The sequence below is a fragment of the Rhinolophus sinicus genome, linkage group LG07, assembly GCF_036562045.2.
Source record: "Rhinolophus sinicus isolate RSC01 linkage group LG07, ASM3656204v1, whole genome shotgun sequence".
Classification (NCBI taxonomy): domain Eukaryota; kingdom Metazoa; phylum Chordata; class Mammalia; order Chiroptera; family Rhinolophidae; genus Rhinolophus; species Rhinolophus sinicus.
In genome coordinates this window covers 68,529,964-68,545,311 of record NC_133757.1, presented here as the reverse complement: position 1 = coordinate 68,545,311, position 15,348 = coordinate 68,529,964, and the positions used below count along the sequence as shown (strand labels likewise).

General features: G+C 56.3%; 1 protein-coding gene across 1 annotated transcript; it reads right to left on the bottom strand.

Moving 5' to 3' along the window:
• Nucleotides 1-518: 518 nt before the first annotated feature.
• PLK5 (polo like kinase 5 (inactive)) lies at nt 519-9,199 on the bottom strand. Its single transcript, XM_074337457.1, is given in 16 exon segments — nt 519-898; nt 1,627-1,660; nt 1,662-1,735; nt 1,816-1,945; nt 3,350-3,506; nt 4,594-4,671; nt 4,957-5,041; nt 5,224-5,297; nt 5,490-5,616; nt 5,775-5,973; nt 6,641-6,736; nt 6,838-6,925; nt 7,097-7,226; nt 7,590-7,706; nt 7,849-7,962; nt 8,545-9,199. Coding segments are annotated over 16 exon segments (1,797 nt in total). The 5' UTR covers nt 8,653-9,199; the 3' UTR covers nt 519-712.
• Nucleotides 9,200-15,348: the final 6,149 nt, after the last annotated feature.

Sequence of the window (15,348 nt, the reverse complement as noted above, 5' to 3'; positions counted from 1 at the left end):
AGATTCTCCAGGGAATTTTCCAGTTCTTCCCCCTCTTTTAGGCAGAACAATTTGTCTCCCCACGTCTGGCCACATCACGGTATGTGAGCTCTCCAGATCCATCTCACCAGCTCTCTCCATTCCCTCCTTCCATGAAAAGCAACAAGGTGGATCTTCACAAACAAATGCAGAAATACATACATCCAGGTAGTTGGTTGTGGGAAAAAGCCAGGACACCCTGATGGTTTAATTCTTTTCTACAGGAACATGGTACATGTAAACAGATAAAAAAAAAAAAAACATGTCCAGCCTCCAACATCCGTTTTCCCTCTGCCCATCCATTAGGCAAATAGCCTATGTTTTGGATTTTCGGTCACGACAGAACTCCACTCTGGTCCTAACTTCTGTGTTGGTGAAAATCTGGCCCATCTGTCTCTGCCACAAAGAGCAGTGGGCTGAGATTACGCTGGGTTTGCACACTGCCTTGTGGAAGCTCCCCCAAGAAGTTAGACAGCCGGTCAGAGTCAAGTTTTCTTTAATGAAAAGAGAACAAAGCTGAACAAAAGTCTGGGTTGAACAGTCATGCCACAGGCAAGGACCCCCACTTCCCATGTCCCCAGCACGCTTCCTACCTGCCCCCAGGGACAACTCCTCTGAGGGAACAATAGCAACAGAAATGGAGCCTGGGTCCCTGGCAACAACATGCAGAGGTCCACTCTGCCTCTTGGGGGCGCTACATGCTCTGCAGCATGCAGAGAGCATGGAGCAGGTGCCGGTGGGCAGCTGGGGAACACCCATGGCTCCGCAGGACACCCAGCGGGTAGGAGATGCCAGGCTGTCCTTGTTCCCAGACTGTGAGGAGCAATTCCTCACCACCCCCACTCAGCACCAGCTGAGCTTCATGTCCACTGCAGCTGACCTGCCAAGGCAAGGAGCCACGGTCAGGGGGAGAAGGGTCCTCTGGGCCTGCCCCCAGACTTAGCCCTCCAGGGAAAAGGACAAGTGGACAGGAGATTTAAAGGCCCCTGACCTGGGTCTCAGCAGCTGCCTGGGGTTCTCCCAGAGTCGGGAGTCCTGGGTTCTATTACAGAAGGGGAAACTGAGGCTCACGCGGGACTCCCCTGCCCACGGTCATCCCACTCTTAATCCTGTGACCTGGGGAATTCCAGCCCCACACCAAGTACCAGTTTCCTTAGTGCAACGTCACCCATGCTCTAAACAGGGAGGGGTGTTATTCCTAGTATAAAAATTTTTATGTAATAATTTTTTTAAATCATAAAATATCATATGGTACTGCTTTGGAAATGTTTTAGGACGGGCTCCGATTGCTCAGAAATTGCCGGGGCTGCTCAGGAACACCTCAACTTCAAAATGATTCAAGGAAATGACATTTTGAAAGCTGCTAAATGCACACACGAAGATAACCCCGAATTGGATTTTGCTGTCATTTCAACACATTTTATTTTCAATTTTGCAGTGTTTATGCTTGGGAGTCAATACTTTGTCCCCCACCCCACAGGAGCCAACTGTTTTCTGGGGACCCCCTTGCAACAGTGTGCCCTGGAACAGCTAGTGTCGTCTAGGGGGCAGGGCTGTTCCTCGCCTGCTGAGCCCCGGGAGGCCCCGAGCCTGAGGGCGCATGCTCACCTGCTCTGTCCCGTCACTGAGGAGCAGCAGCAGGCTCGCTGGGACACAGGTAGTGCAACGGGCATAGGCTGGGGCTGGCAAGCGGGGTGGGCATGGGCAGGGCCCCCTCCTGTGGAGAGACATAGCCACAAGGGCCTCAGGGCTGTGACGTCCCCACCTGCTGGCCCCACCAGCCCCAGCAGCCCTCACCTCTTGCAGCCGCTGCTGCATGTAGCCCGCGAAGAGTTGCAGGACGGCCAGCTTGGCACCCAGGGGGCTGGGCATGTCCCTCAGGGTGAATGTTTGTACCTTCCCCTGGTCGGGCATGTAGCAGACTTGGCTGTGGGCAGGGGCACAGGGCGGTGCCAACTGTCATGGCCTCTGTCCTGGGCACCTCACACCAGGACACCTTCCCAACTAGCCACACCCTCTTAGATGGTGGCTTTGAAGACCAGCTCTACACTGACTACCCCTCTCTGTGCATCCAGCCCTGGCCCTTCTCCTGAATTCAGACCCCTGGAACAGTGGACTCAGCCTGTACACTGAGACCTAGATCAGCCCCCAAACCCGCCTTTCTGCCATCTTCCCATTCTGCCCTATGGCTGCTCCATCCTTCTCGCCTGCAAACTCAGTCCAGATTCCAGGCCCCTTGCATCTCTCCTTGGCCACCATCCCAGTTCATGTCACCACCATTGCCCAGCTGACTAGTCCAGCCACCTCCCTGCTGGTCCCCTGCATCACTCCTGCCAGAGAGATTGTGTTAAAAGTGAGTCAGACGGGCCTGCCCAGTGGCTCAGGCGGTTAGAGCTCCATGCTCCTAACTCCGAAGGCTGCGGGTTCGATTCCCACATGGGCCAGTGGGCTCTCAACCACAAGGTTGCCAGTTCAACTCCTCGAGTCCCGCAAGGGATGGTGGGCAGTGCCCCCTGCAACTAAGGTTGAACATGGCACCTTGAGCTGAGCTGCCGTTGAGCTCCCAGATGGCTCAGTTGGTTGGAGCGCATCCTCTCAACCACAAGGTTGCCGGTTCGACTCCCGCAAGGGATGGTGGGCTGTGCCCCCTGCAACTAGCAACGGCAACTGGACCTGGAGCTGAGCTGCGCCCTCCACAACTAAGACTGAAAGAACAACTTGAAGCTGAACAGCACCCTCCACAACTGAGATTGAAAGGACAACAACTTGACTTGGAAAAAAAAAAAAAAAGGCCTGGAAGTACACAGTGTTCCCCAATAAAGTCCTGTTCCCTACCCCCCCCAAAAAGTGAGTCAGACCCCTCCTTTGTGCCCCAACCCCAACAGTGGCCTTCGAGGCCACTGACTTCACATCCTTCCTGTCTCCCCTTCACTCACTCCGCGGAGTCCCCACTATTCCTCAAACCAACCATCCTTGGTCCCATCTTGGGAGCTTTGCACATGCTATGCTATTCCCTCTGTGTAAAACGCTGTTCCCAACAGGCTCTGTCTTGTCATTCGTGTCTTGCCTGAACATCACTTCTTCAGAAAGCCCCTCCACAACCACACTGTTGAAAGCCACCTCCACCCCCCAATCTGTCACCTTACCCAGATCATTTCCTATAGAAAAATGCCACCTGAAATTAACTTAGTCATTTGTTTACCATTGTTCTCCCCCACCGGGCAGTGAGTGCCTATAGGTGTGCCCAGTAAGTACTTAATAAATACTTGAGGAATGAAGAAAGGCAAGGGGAGAGGCTGGCACCTGAGGGGACAGGAGCCCCATCACCTACCCCCCTGGGGGGCGCAGGGCCATGTGGGTGCCATCCTGAAGCAGGACACCACTGCCCCCATCCAACAGCTGGTAGCCGAAGCTGTACTTGCTGGAATAATCCACCCACTTGGGGGCTGAGAGGATGGGCTGCTGCTCTCCCCGGGGCTCCTGTGTAGCTGGGCACAAAGATTAGGTGAACTGAGTGGGTGGTTCCTGTGAGGCCTGGGTGAAGGGACCGCGTGGGCACAGATTTCGAGAAAAGTCCAAGGAAGAGAAAAGCAACTCTCGCCTGAAGGAGAGGACATGAGGATCACGGGCTCCCTCTGGGGATGAGCAATTCTGAAATGCTTGCAACGCCCCAAACACCGTAAGGCTCTGCTTTATTTCATTAATTTTTTTTGTCTTAAAAATAAAAAATCTCTCAGTGCCATGTGGGATCCTGTATTGGATCCTGGGAGAGAAAAAAGGCATTAGTGGAAAAATGGGAACTCCACTGGTCAGGGACAGACAAACTGTGCTGTCTTCGCAGCTTCTCAGAAAGTTGATCTCAAATTATTTTTTACTGTTTATTTCAAATGTTGAAATAAAAGTTGGCTCCAGTTGATTCAAGACAAGCTTAAAGTCTGGGGTCCTTCTTGTGCTACCCAATAGGGGAGGCTGAACAAAAGAGAAGCGAAATGGATCCCCCAGGAAAGAAAAGGCTTGGGGCTCCCTCTCCAGGTAGGGCAGGACATGAGGGATGATGGAGGTGGAGGGGCGGGAGAGAAAGAGAAGTTGGGGCTCCAGGACTCTGGGACGTGGGACAGGGTCCCATCTTGGGTGTGACCAAGGTCACGGGCTCAGGGTTGAAGTTCTGATGTCTCATTTCCTGCCTTCACTTTTCTCAGTCTCCTCTCCGGTTCTCAAACAGAACTGGATTACAAATTGCAAAGGCCCAGACCCTGAAAAGAGGATGCCCCCCAGAACCCTCCCCAACACTTCACTCAAAATAAAGTCATCGTAAAGAGGTCTCAGAAAGTTCTAGAATTCTCACACAAGGACAGCCTGTATCATGCTATAATCAGCCTCCTTTCACAGGGAAGGCAACCGAGGCACAGAGGGTTAAGTGACTTGCCTGAAGTCACTGCGTCCTGAAGCCTCCTTCAGCCCTGTGTCCTACTGGGAGTCCCAGAAATACCCAGGGGGAGTCTGGATGGGGACAGGGCACTTTTCCTCGGAGATTAAGAGACTGGGTGGTTCCTGTGGGCAGGGCTGGGCTCCTACCTGGGGGTCCAGGGTTCAGGCAGAGCTGTAGCTTTCTGATGGCCACCTCTACCTCCTGCCTCGGGCTCCCCTCAGGCCCTGGGGAGACAAATCTGTGTGGGGTCAGGGAGAAAAGGGGAGAGGGGACAGACAGGTCTGGGCCCCCACCACGAGGGATCCCTCTAACTAGTGCCACTCCAAACTCTCACATTCAGGAAAATCTTATTTTAAATCCAGAGGGGTTCCAGACATCACTCCCATTTTACAGGTGGGGAAGTTGAGGCTGTGAGAGGGCCCTGATCCTAGCAAAGTAGGGTTTTTGCCCTCCACCTCTAGACCGTCACTCCCCACCCGAAGCCCCCACCTAGGACAGAGGCTGCTCACCAGCTGGGTCACTCCGGAGGGTCCCTTGGGTGAGCAGGTTGATGGGGACCTTGGGACCGGGAGGCTCTCTCTCCGACAGGGAGGTCTGGGGAGGGAGTAGCAGGGATGAGAGGCAGCCCCAGCCCCTGGGGGGAGACCCGAAATGAGTGAAGGACTCTGGCCTCCCCACTCTGAAAACCTCTGACTTTTCCCTCTGCCCAGCCTTGCTGTGAGGGAACCCGTGTTGTTTCCCCACCATGTCCCCAGCCCTGAGCCCTGAGCCCTCACCTCACTGAATCCCATGGAGTTAGGGTCTGAACCATCTTCTCCTGGACCTGATGCCTCATCAGGAGTGAAGCGACCTGAGGAAGACACAAATAATTTTGGGGGTGCAGAGTCTGGCCCCATGCAGAGGGTGGCATCTGCCATCCTCCTCCAGCTCTGCCACAGATGTGAAGTCACAGAGCAGGTGAGAAGCATGACAGTTCTGTGAAGTACAAGACAGGTGTCAGACAGGTAGGAGCAGGTGAGGAGTGGGCAGGGCAGGTACTCACAGGGTGGCCGGCACTGGTTCAGCAGCAGCTGGCCCACCTTCCGGAAAAGCCTGCCCAGAGGCTGGGGGATGGCGAAGATGGGCGGGCTGTGGCAGGAGTGGGGTGGCAGCCGGTCTGGAGTGAAACCCTTCGGAGTGGGGCATTGGGGGTTAGCTCTCTACTCAGGCTGCTGGGCTCCTGAGTGCCTGGGGGCCCGGACCCTCCCTGGGCCTTGGCTGACATGCCCTGGAGAAGGCCCAGGCATTCAGCCCCCGGGGGGGGGACCACCTCCTAGACACTACACACCTGCGTGAAGAAGTCGTCCTGCAGCAGGTGGTCCAGACTGGGCCGCTCAGCCGGGTTGGGTGCCAGCAGGCGGGCGATGAGGTGGCGGGCGTTGGGTGACAAGTGGGCAGGCTCAGGGTAACGGCCATCACGGATGTTCTGATACATCTCTGACAGGGGAGCCGCCACGAAGGGAGGGGTGCCAGTCAGAACCATGTACCTGGGCCGGGGGTCAGGCAGGAACCTGGGTGCCTGCTTGTATCTGTCCTGGGCTGGTCCAGGGTTGGCTCACACCTACCTCTGCACACCCGGCCATACCTACCCACACTCCCCTACTCTGTACATGCTTCCTATCCAGCCACATTCCCATGCCTGCCCCACATCTCCTCACACCTGGCCATTCCTGTCTGTTCCATAGACACCAGCAGCTGTTGGTACAACTACATGCACCTGACTTACACCTGTACACACCTACATGCACCTGTTCAATTTTATTTTATGCATGCTCACACTTGCTCCAGCCCTGCATGTACCTCATACCTGTACATATGCCCTGATCTGCCTGTGCACCTAGCACCTGCACATGTGTCTACACCTCTGTGCATGTTCAAACGTGTCCTCCCTTGCACATACATCCCTCCATATGCCCTACTCATGCCTGCGTGCTCAAATGATGGCAGGTGCATGCTCCCACCTGCCCCATACCTGCACATATCTGTCCACATCTGTGGTGTATGTGCTCATACCTGCCTGTCCTCCCATTCAACTTCCCCTGTACATGTTTATGCCTGTCCTTACCTCCTTGCATGCTCCCACCTCCCCATACCTGGCACCACCTGTCCACTCCTGCCCGCTCCCCGGGCCTGAGCTCCCAGGGCCCCACTCACATGATGCAGCCCAGTGCCCAGATGTCCGACTGGCAGGAGTGCCCATTTCTGGAGACGACCTCAGGGGCCAGGAAGTTTGGGGTCCCACAGAGCACTCTGGGAGAGGCAATGGGGGGGCTCAGGAAGGCTGGGGCCCCTATGCCAAACCGGGTTCACCTGTGTTCACCCAGAGAGACTGCTCAGAGCCTCCCTCTCACCTGTGGCAGCGGCCCCCAGGCCCTACCCTGGTAGCCAGTCCCAGGTCCCCAATCTTCACCTCCATGTTCTTGTTTAAGAAGAAGTTACCTGCCAGGTGGGGGGAGAGGCACAGGTAGGGCGTGAGGGACAGAGACACAGGTGTGAGGGAGAGAGACATGGGCATGAGGGAGAGAGGCATGGCTGTGGGGGACAGGCACGGGTGTGGGGGTAGCCTCACCTCAGCTGCGCCGTCCCCAGGGTTCCCCAGGCGACACTCACTGAGCTTCAGGTCCCGGTGCACGATCCGCAACTGGTGCAGGTAGCGAAGGCCACTGACCAGGCCCCGCAGGTAGTAGCGCACCTCAGGCTCTGTCAGTGTCTGCCGTGCTTCCAGCACGTGGGCCAAGGACTGTAGGTGACCCGCAGGCCACAGCGCCAACACCAAGGAGACACAGGTGAGCTCAGGTGTACTTAAGTGGGCAAAGTGAATTCATGGAGTCTATGAAGTCACAACTAAATTCAACTGGGGGCATGGGGCATGGAGGAGGACAGGAGCGACACAGGTGAGCACAGCTGTGCTCAGGTGGACCCAGGTAACCACAGATGAGTATGAGACGAGTCTGGTGACCACGGAATAAATTAGGCACAGGTGCACACAGGTGAGCCTAGGATGAGCACAGATGGGCCTGGTGTGGGCACAGGTAGAAACAGATAAGTACAGATGGACATGGGTGGGTGAAGATGAGCATAGCAGACACGGAGGGTGAGGCACCTGGCGGCTGCAGTATTCCAACAGCATGTACACGTGGTCACGGTCAGCAAAGTGTCCATGGAAGGCCACGATGTTGCGGTGTCGCAGGCGGCTGTGCAGGGCGACCTCTCGCTCCACCTGTGGGCACAGCCCCACCTGCACACAGTCCGCATGCAGTATTCCCCTCCATGGGTATGCAGCCTACCGTCAAGGGCAGGGACCTCTCAGGGGACCTGCTGTGGGCGTGGGGACCCTGGGCACTGATGGGCGGGGGTCGTACCTTCCCACTGGGGTGCAGACGCCCAGCTCCTGCCCCGCCACGTGGCACCACCTTGAGTGCAAACACGGCACTGGTGGACATGTCGGTCAGCTTGTAGCAGCGGCTGAAGGCGCCCTTCAGGGAGCGGATTCGTGACCTCAGTGTTCAGGCGCACACATGTAGGTGGACAGGTGGCCAGCCCTAGTCTCTCTTACACACACACACACACACACACACACACACACTCATACTTGGACCACAGTGTAACTCCCGGGCTCACACAAAAGCACAGGGACACATCTACTCAGAAGGCACAGAAAGCAGAGAAATGTGTAACACATTTAGACACACACACACCTGGAGACAACACAACAGGGTCTAAACAAAGGCACCGAGTCTGATTACACGCTCAGGCACACACTCACATCCCTGGACCCACAACCCTACATTGCACAGCGAGTCAAATACTAGTTCCCGCCACACAATGCACGCCATACAGAGGAGCAACTACAGACCAGGCTCCCAGCCCAACGGCAGACCCCAAACTCGCGCACACGGCACACGCAGAGACAAAGCCCGGGGTGCAGCCGGTAAACAAGCCGGATGCACGCCGGCTCTTCTGCTCTCACGATCGCGTACGCACAGCCCACCTGCCCATCTGGGACCCCCGCCTGGCCCGGTCCCCTGGCTGCGGACTCGGGATGCCGGGGTCCCCACCTTGCCGATCAGCTTCCCGCGCTTGTAGACGCGCCCCGAGCCCGGGTCACGCAGGAAAGCCGAGACAGGCGGGTGGCAACTGCGCCGCCACCGCAGCCCGGGCTCCATCCCGCGCCGGAGCCTGGCGGGTGCACGGCGCGGGCACTGGCCTCCGGTTGGGACCACCGCGCCGCGCCGCTGTACTGGGGACCGCGCCGCCGGGGGCTCGTCTTATTGGCTCGGGGGAGGAGAGAGGGCGGAGTCCAGACGCTCAGGGACTGGCGGGCTACGGGAGGGGGCAGGTGTGTGGGGGGGCGCGTGGGCGTGAGGGGACGTCTGGCTGGCGGGAGTTCCAGTGACTAGAGCGGCACTCCCTCAGGGCGCGCCAGCAAAGCGCCAATCTGGTGCGCTCATCCCTCTGGCTCTTTCAATCCTGCGCCTCCTGCCAACTGCGAACTGTCAACGCGCCCATTTTACCGAGTGGCAAACTGAGGCCCAGAGGGATTGTCTCATTCTCTCCTAGGCCTCCCAGGGAAAGGCGTGTGGGGTTGGGGGCTTGGCGGCCTTACCCCAAAGTGCACTTGAGATGTGAATCTAGTTCTGAATGTGTGGGTCCTCCCTGCAGATGGGTTTCTGGGGCCCACATGATACTTTGGGACTTAATCACCTGAGCACAGGGGTGGGAGGGTTCAGGGGGGTGGGGGCAGGGGTTGCGGGGGCACAGCAGAATCCAGAGAAGAAAGAAACTCAGTATCTCTGGGCCTGGGGCTGGCGGGGAGGGGAGTGAGACCTGAGGCAGAGGTTGGGGGGTGTCATATGAGGGATGCTCAGCAGTGAGAAGGAACAGAATTAGGGGACTAATGGGTGGGCACGGGGGTGTGACTCCCAGCGGGGCAGCCAAACAGACAGTTGAATGGGAGGACAAATGGGTGGACTTGGGTCCCTCTTGACATTATGGGGGCATCTCTGAGCTGTAGCCCAACCTCAGGTCTAGGCCCTTTCCTTGCATTCTCTCCTTTTGACGACATGGAAACTGGCCTGTCCCCATTTTACAGGTAGGCAGGCTGAGGCCCAGGGAGGTTAAGTCACTTACCTAGCAAGGAAGGGACAGCGCTGGGTTTGAATCCCGGCAGCTGCCTCTGGCTGCCTCCGCATTAATCCCAAAATGTTACATAACACAACGAGTGGGGAGGGGTTAGCAGGGCTCCGTGTGGCTGGAATCAGGCCTCGGAATTTTCCAGAGACCAGATTTCAGAATCCGACCCAGCCATGCCACCGGGGACAGGAAACACCTTCTGAGTTGTCACATGGTCACCTGGCAGGTCAAATGGGGGCCCCAGTACGTTTGATGGAGCAAAACTCAAGAACCTTTGGTGGGTCAGCCTCAGCACCAGAGCCAAGTGTTCCAGGCCAATGCAAGGGGCCAGCTGGCTGTGACCTGGGAGCCCAAGTCACCTGCTAATTAGAACCAGGTGCAGTGCAACAGAAGATGGGCCCCTGACGGGCCTGTGGGTCTGAGCTGTCACTTCACTGTCACCTGGGAATCCACGAGGGCAGACAGCTAGTCCCTTCTCGCTAGCACACCTCCATCTGTGTGCTAATCCAGGTATTTGATAAGCACTGACCAATGTGGGGAACCTGTGCTGGGATCTGCGTGCTCAAGACAGGCCTGCCCAGCCCGCAGACAAAGATTGCCAGGAGATCGTCTGGACTTAGTGGAGTCAGGAGGCTGGGGAAGGTTCCAGAGGTATGCATGAGTAAGCCAGGCCCCTTCCGGGCAGTGGCTTGTCCCAGAGGTAGGTGTTGTTCTTAGCCCCATGTTACAGATGAGGAAACTGAGGCTCAGGAAGTGACATGCAAGCCCAGAGCACTGGGCTGTGACCGAGCCCCATCAGAAGTGTAAGTAAGTGGGTCCAGAGCCCTTGCTGCCCCAAACTGTCCCTCCAGCCCCACAGGAGGGCAGGCAGAGCCCTCACGCTGGGGCGGGTGGCTGAGCCCAGTGAACACCCAGAAGCCTCCTGGTGGGAATAAATCAGAAGTTCCTGGCCGGCGCCACACAGCCTGCCTGTCAGCTGACACCCTCTGCACAGACACCAGTCTGCCTCCTTCCTGGCCACCCACTGGGTTTTCCTGGCTGAGCTTCCACAACAGGGCCGAAGAGACCTCCTGTTCCCAGCCTGCACCCCCTTGAGCAGGGACCCTCTCCCCCAGCACCCTAGAATGAAAAAACTAGACTAAACGGAAAACAGCTGTTCGTAACAGCATGATTCCCAACAAGAGGAAAGAACCTGAATGTCCATTGACAGATAAATGGATAAAGTATGGTCCATCCACACATTGGACTGTTACTCAGCCTTAAAAAGGTTGGACATTCGACACCTGCTACAACGTGGATGGACCCTGAGGACATTATGCTGAATGAAATAAGCCAGATACAGACGGACAAACACTGTGAGGTCCCCAGAGAAGTCAGATTCACAGAGAGGAAGTAGATGGTGGGGGCCAGGGGCTGAGGGGAGTGAGTGTTTAATGGGGACAGAGTTTCAGTTGGGGAAGATGAGAAAGTTCTGGAGATGGATGGTGGGGCCGGCTGCACAGCAGTGTGATTGTACTTAATGCTACTGAGCCATGAGCTTAAAATGGTTAAGATGGTAAAGTTTGGTATGTGTATTTTGCCAAAATAAAAAAAGGAAAAACATATTAGATTCCCCAGCCCACCCCAACCCCCCCCAAAAAAATCCACAGCCTGAGGAGGCTTACTAAAACCTCCACTTTACAAATGAGCAAACTGAGGCATAGTTTGGGTGCCAATCCTAGGATCAGTTTTGCAAAGGGGCAGGGCTCACGAGGCTGCCAGGCCTCCCATGCTGACCCCTGCCCAGGGTTTTGGAAGCCTGGGTAGTCTTGGGCTGGAACCCCGCCTGGCCACCTACCACCTGATCCCCCATACCCAGGCCATAGAATTTCTTTCCCTCCACTCTGTGCTCTGACTGACCTGAGATAACTCCCCAGACTCAGCAGATTTCCCGGGAGAAGTGCGGGAAGCTTCGCTCAAAATACCTGCTGCAGGTGAGGGGGCAGCTGCTGAGACAGCAGACTCCTGGAGGCCATCCGTGGGAGGCTTGCAGGCTGGGTATGGGGTCAGCTTTGGCACAGTCACCTTCTCCCAGAAGGTGACAGGGTAGGAGCACGTGGATAAATGTGACTCGCCCCAACTCCAGGCACCTCTCTGGTCTCCTGGCCTTTGAACTGTGTGGACACCCTCATGCCTGTACTCATGAGCTCAGCCCCTCGGGAAAGGGCCTCGTGAGCAGAGCAGTGGGAGGGGACCCTGCCACTGTGCTCCAGAAACCCCATGACTGCGGCAGGGTGCTGCCTTGAGACTGGTCCAGCATTGGGGGCAGGGGACTTGGCTTCCACTCGTCCAGGGCCAAACCTTGTCTTTGCCTCTCCCAGTCTCCCAGCGTCCGTTGTCATTGGATCCTTCTAGAATCACTGTCCTCTCTGATCCTCCAGGGTCATCTCCATCTCAGGGTCTTTGACTTAATCCATCTGCAAAGTCTCCTATGCCACGTGAGGTGACATGTCCACAGGTCCCTTTGGGGAGAGAACAGTATACTTCTGACGACAGAGGGTAGAGAGAAACTCTGTAGTATCTTTGCAACTTTCTGTAAATCTAAAACGATTTCAAAATTAAAATTTCATTTTAAAAATAAACACGAGAATTAGGAGTTCATTACAAGAAATGCAAGCCAGATCTGGAAGGCAGTAACATAAAGTCACCTGCACCCTCACCCAAGATCAGTGTGGGCAACACCAGGGCTTTATCTTGATTTCCTGGCTGAGTCTATAGGAACGTGTACTTTTATATGAATGGCCATCATATCGGGCTTGATTTTTCTGATTTTATCACGTAACAGCAGACCTTAGATGACTTGTCATTTCTGAGTCACCGTCCCATGCTCCCCAGCCCCCGAGCCCTGTGTGGCCCCCGCCCCTCTCTGGCCAGGAAGCCGGCCCGCTTGCTCCCTGTACTCTGGCCTGGGCTTCACCCTGATCCTCTGGCCACTTGGTCGTTGCACGTGCTGTTCCCTCTGCTGGAAACACCCTCTCCCTCATAACGTTTTCCGTCCAGTTCCCTCATCCTCCAGGTCCTGCCTGATAAGCACCGCCACACCCCTGCCCCAAAAGGAGCTCAGGGCACCCATTCAGATGTGGGTGGGGAGTCGTCCCAGACCCTCCGAGTCTCACTGCGTGTGATCTCACCCATCTGCATCTCAGTGTCCCAACCCCTTAAAGTGGGGGAGAGGGTTACTCTTACGGGAAGCAGTTGGGAGTGTCACATCAGATATGGGAGCCCCCAAGGCAGGGGCAACTTTGCAGTAGGTGAAGTGCTCAGTCACTGGGTCAGTGGCATGAGAACTATGACCTGTCTGGAGCAAGGATGATGCAAAGGACGCTGCTCCCCACTAGTGAAGACCTCTTGATTATAAGTCTCAGAAACCCAAAGTTACTAAAGTGGAAACTACTGGATGGATGGCTTCAGGTATGGCTCGATCCAGAGACGCAAACAACAGTCTCAGAAATCTGGCCCTTTCTGTTTCCTGCCTCTTATGTCCCTGGGGCAGCTCTTTCTGGGTGGTAATCCCAGTTCTCACGGGGGATCTTGGCTGTAGTGAGTCCCAGTTCCTGCTGTACCCATGCACATGCCCAGGGACATCTGGGCAGATCTAGGACCCCTCCCACTCAGTCAACTCAGGAGGCTGAAGTGTCCTGGGACCATGGGGCCAGGCGCCAGGGATCATGAGGGGCACAGGGAGTTGTGGGAGGGGACATGGGGAGGCCACAGGATCTGCTTGCGGACATTTTCTAAGCCCCAAGGCCCTGAGACCCCAGGAGGAGGAGCCCGGCTGACCCACCTCCACTGGACCCACTGTACTCGCCCGATCCCGTCCTGCCCTGCCTCAGGGAGGGGGTCCAGGGTGGAGCTCAGAGTAGAGGGATCCATCTGCCCCTGGACCTGGGTCTAGGCCAGTGCATGGGGTGAGGGGCTGAGACGCCACTGGACCTGCGGCCTCTGAACCTCACAACCACCCCCCACCTGTACCAGGTGTTCTGAGCTGAACTCCAGTCTTCACCCTCCAGGAATCTGCTGGGTCCAGTTGTTATGTCCGAAGGACAGAGGTGGTGTCCGGAGACCCAGGGGAGACAAGGACTGGGGGGGGATTCCACTCCTTCATCCCCCTCCCCACTTGGTGACCCCACAAGCCCTAGGGCCCCAGTGCAGTGTGCAGTGCCTGCTATATGCACTTTCTACAGGACTGTGTTTGCTGTATATACTGGCTGCAGAGTCCAGTGCCTGTACTGCTGTATGCACTTCTTGGAAGGTTCAGTGCTACTATCTTCTCTCCCTACAGGATGCATTACCTACTGTATACACTCCATGCAGGGCAAAGTGTCTGCTGTATGCATTTCTATAGGATGTAGTACCTGCTGCATATATTCCCTACAGAGCCTAACACCTTCTATGTATGCTTCATGCAGGACACAATGCCTACTGTATGCACACCCTGCATAGTACCGTGGGCTATGGCTCCGGGAACAACGCAATTGCAGGGGTGGCAATTGTGTAGTCCCTGGGCCAGGCCTGATTTATTTCTGATGGCCTCCCAGGCCCCAGTTCATAGCTTGGTACACAGTCAGTGCTCAGCAGAGGTTGCCTGCTCCTCTCCTGCCCAGTCCAACCAGGCTTAACCTCATCAAGGTCACGATTGCCTCCATCAGTACCAATCCACTGGTCCACTGGTCCATGTCCTCATCTTGCCCACACAGGCCTTGTGGCCTCTGAGACCCCACAGCCACCCGTTCTCTTCCACCACCCACTCTGTCCACACGCACGCCCTGTATGTCATCCACGAAGCGGAACACCACCTCCATGTGCAGGGGATGCGCACGTGTCCGTCTCCAGCCAGACATGACCCCTGGACTCCCAGCCTCTTATTGTTGATCCACAGACATCTCACCCTAGACCCATCCGGAAATGACTAATGGACTCACCCTCCTACTCCCACCAACCCCCAGCCTGTCCCCCTCAGTAAATGGGGCACCTCCCTTCACCAGTCACTCAGGCCAAGCTTCTCGCCTCTTCCCATCACCTCCCCCATGGGCTCTGATAGCAACTCCTGCAGACTCTGCTCCCAAACAGCTGGGAGCCACCCACTGCTCTCACCTCCACCCATACCCCGGCTCAGTCCTGCCCAGAACACCTGCTGCTGCCTCTCATGACTTTACTGGCCCCCACAGCAGCCAGGGGCAGCTTTTCCAAAGCTAGAGCACACTCTCCCACCTCCCATGGCTCCATTCCCCACTCTGACCTCATCCCCGCCCCCTCTCAGGCCACTTTCTCCACCCACCCCACTTCCTGACTCCCTTATTCTCTTATTCCAGCTTCAGGGCCTTTGCACATGCTGTTCCCTCTTTCTGGGCTACCCTTCCCCCCACCTCCTGTGGCACTCACCTATTCAGTGAGGGCTTTCCTGACCACACCCCCTTCCCCATCTTCAGTGGGCCTGGGCTGTTTCCTTTCAGTGCCCGGATCACAGGGTGAGATTATACCTTCCCAGGGGCAGTCTCCCTCACTGCCTGATTGGCTGGGTGGTCCACCACTATATTGGCACATATTACCGTGCTCAGTAAATGCTGACTGAATGAACGGCATTGAGTGGGTCTCCTCTGAGCTGCTTTAGGCTGTAAGGCAGAGGGATCTGGACCACCCCTATCCCGTGGTCAGGGCTGGGAGACCCCCCACAATGGGCTTTCAGGAAG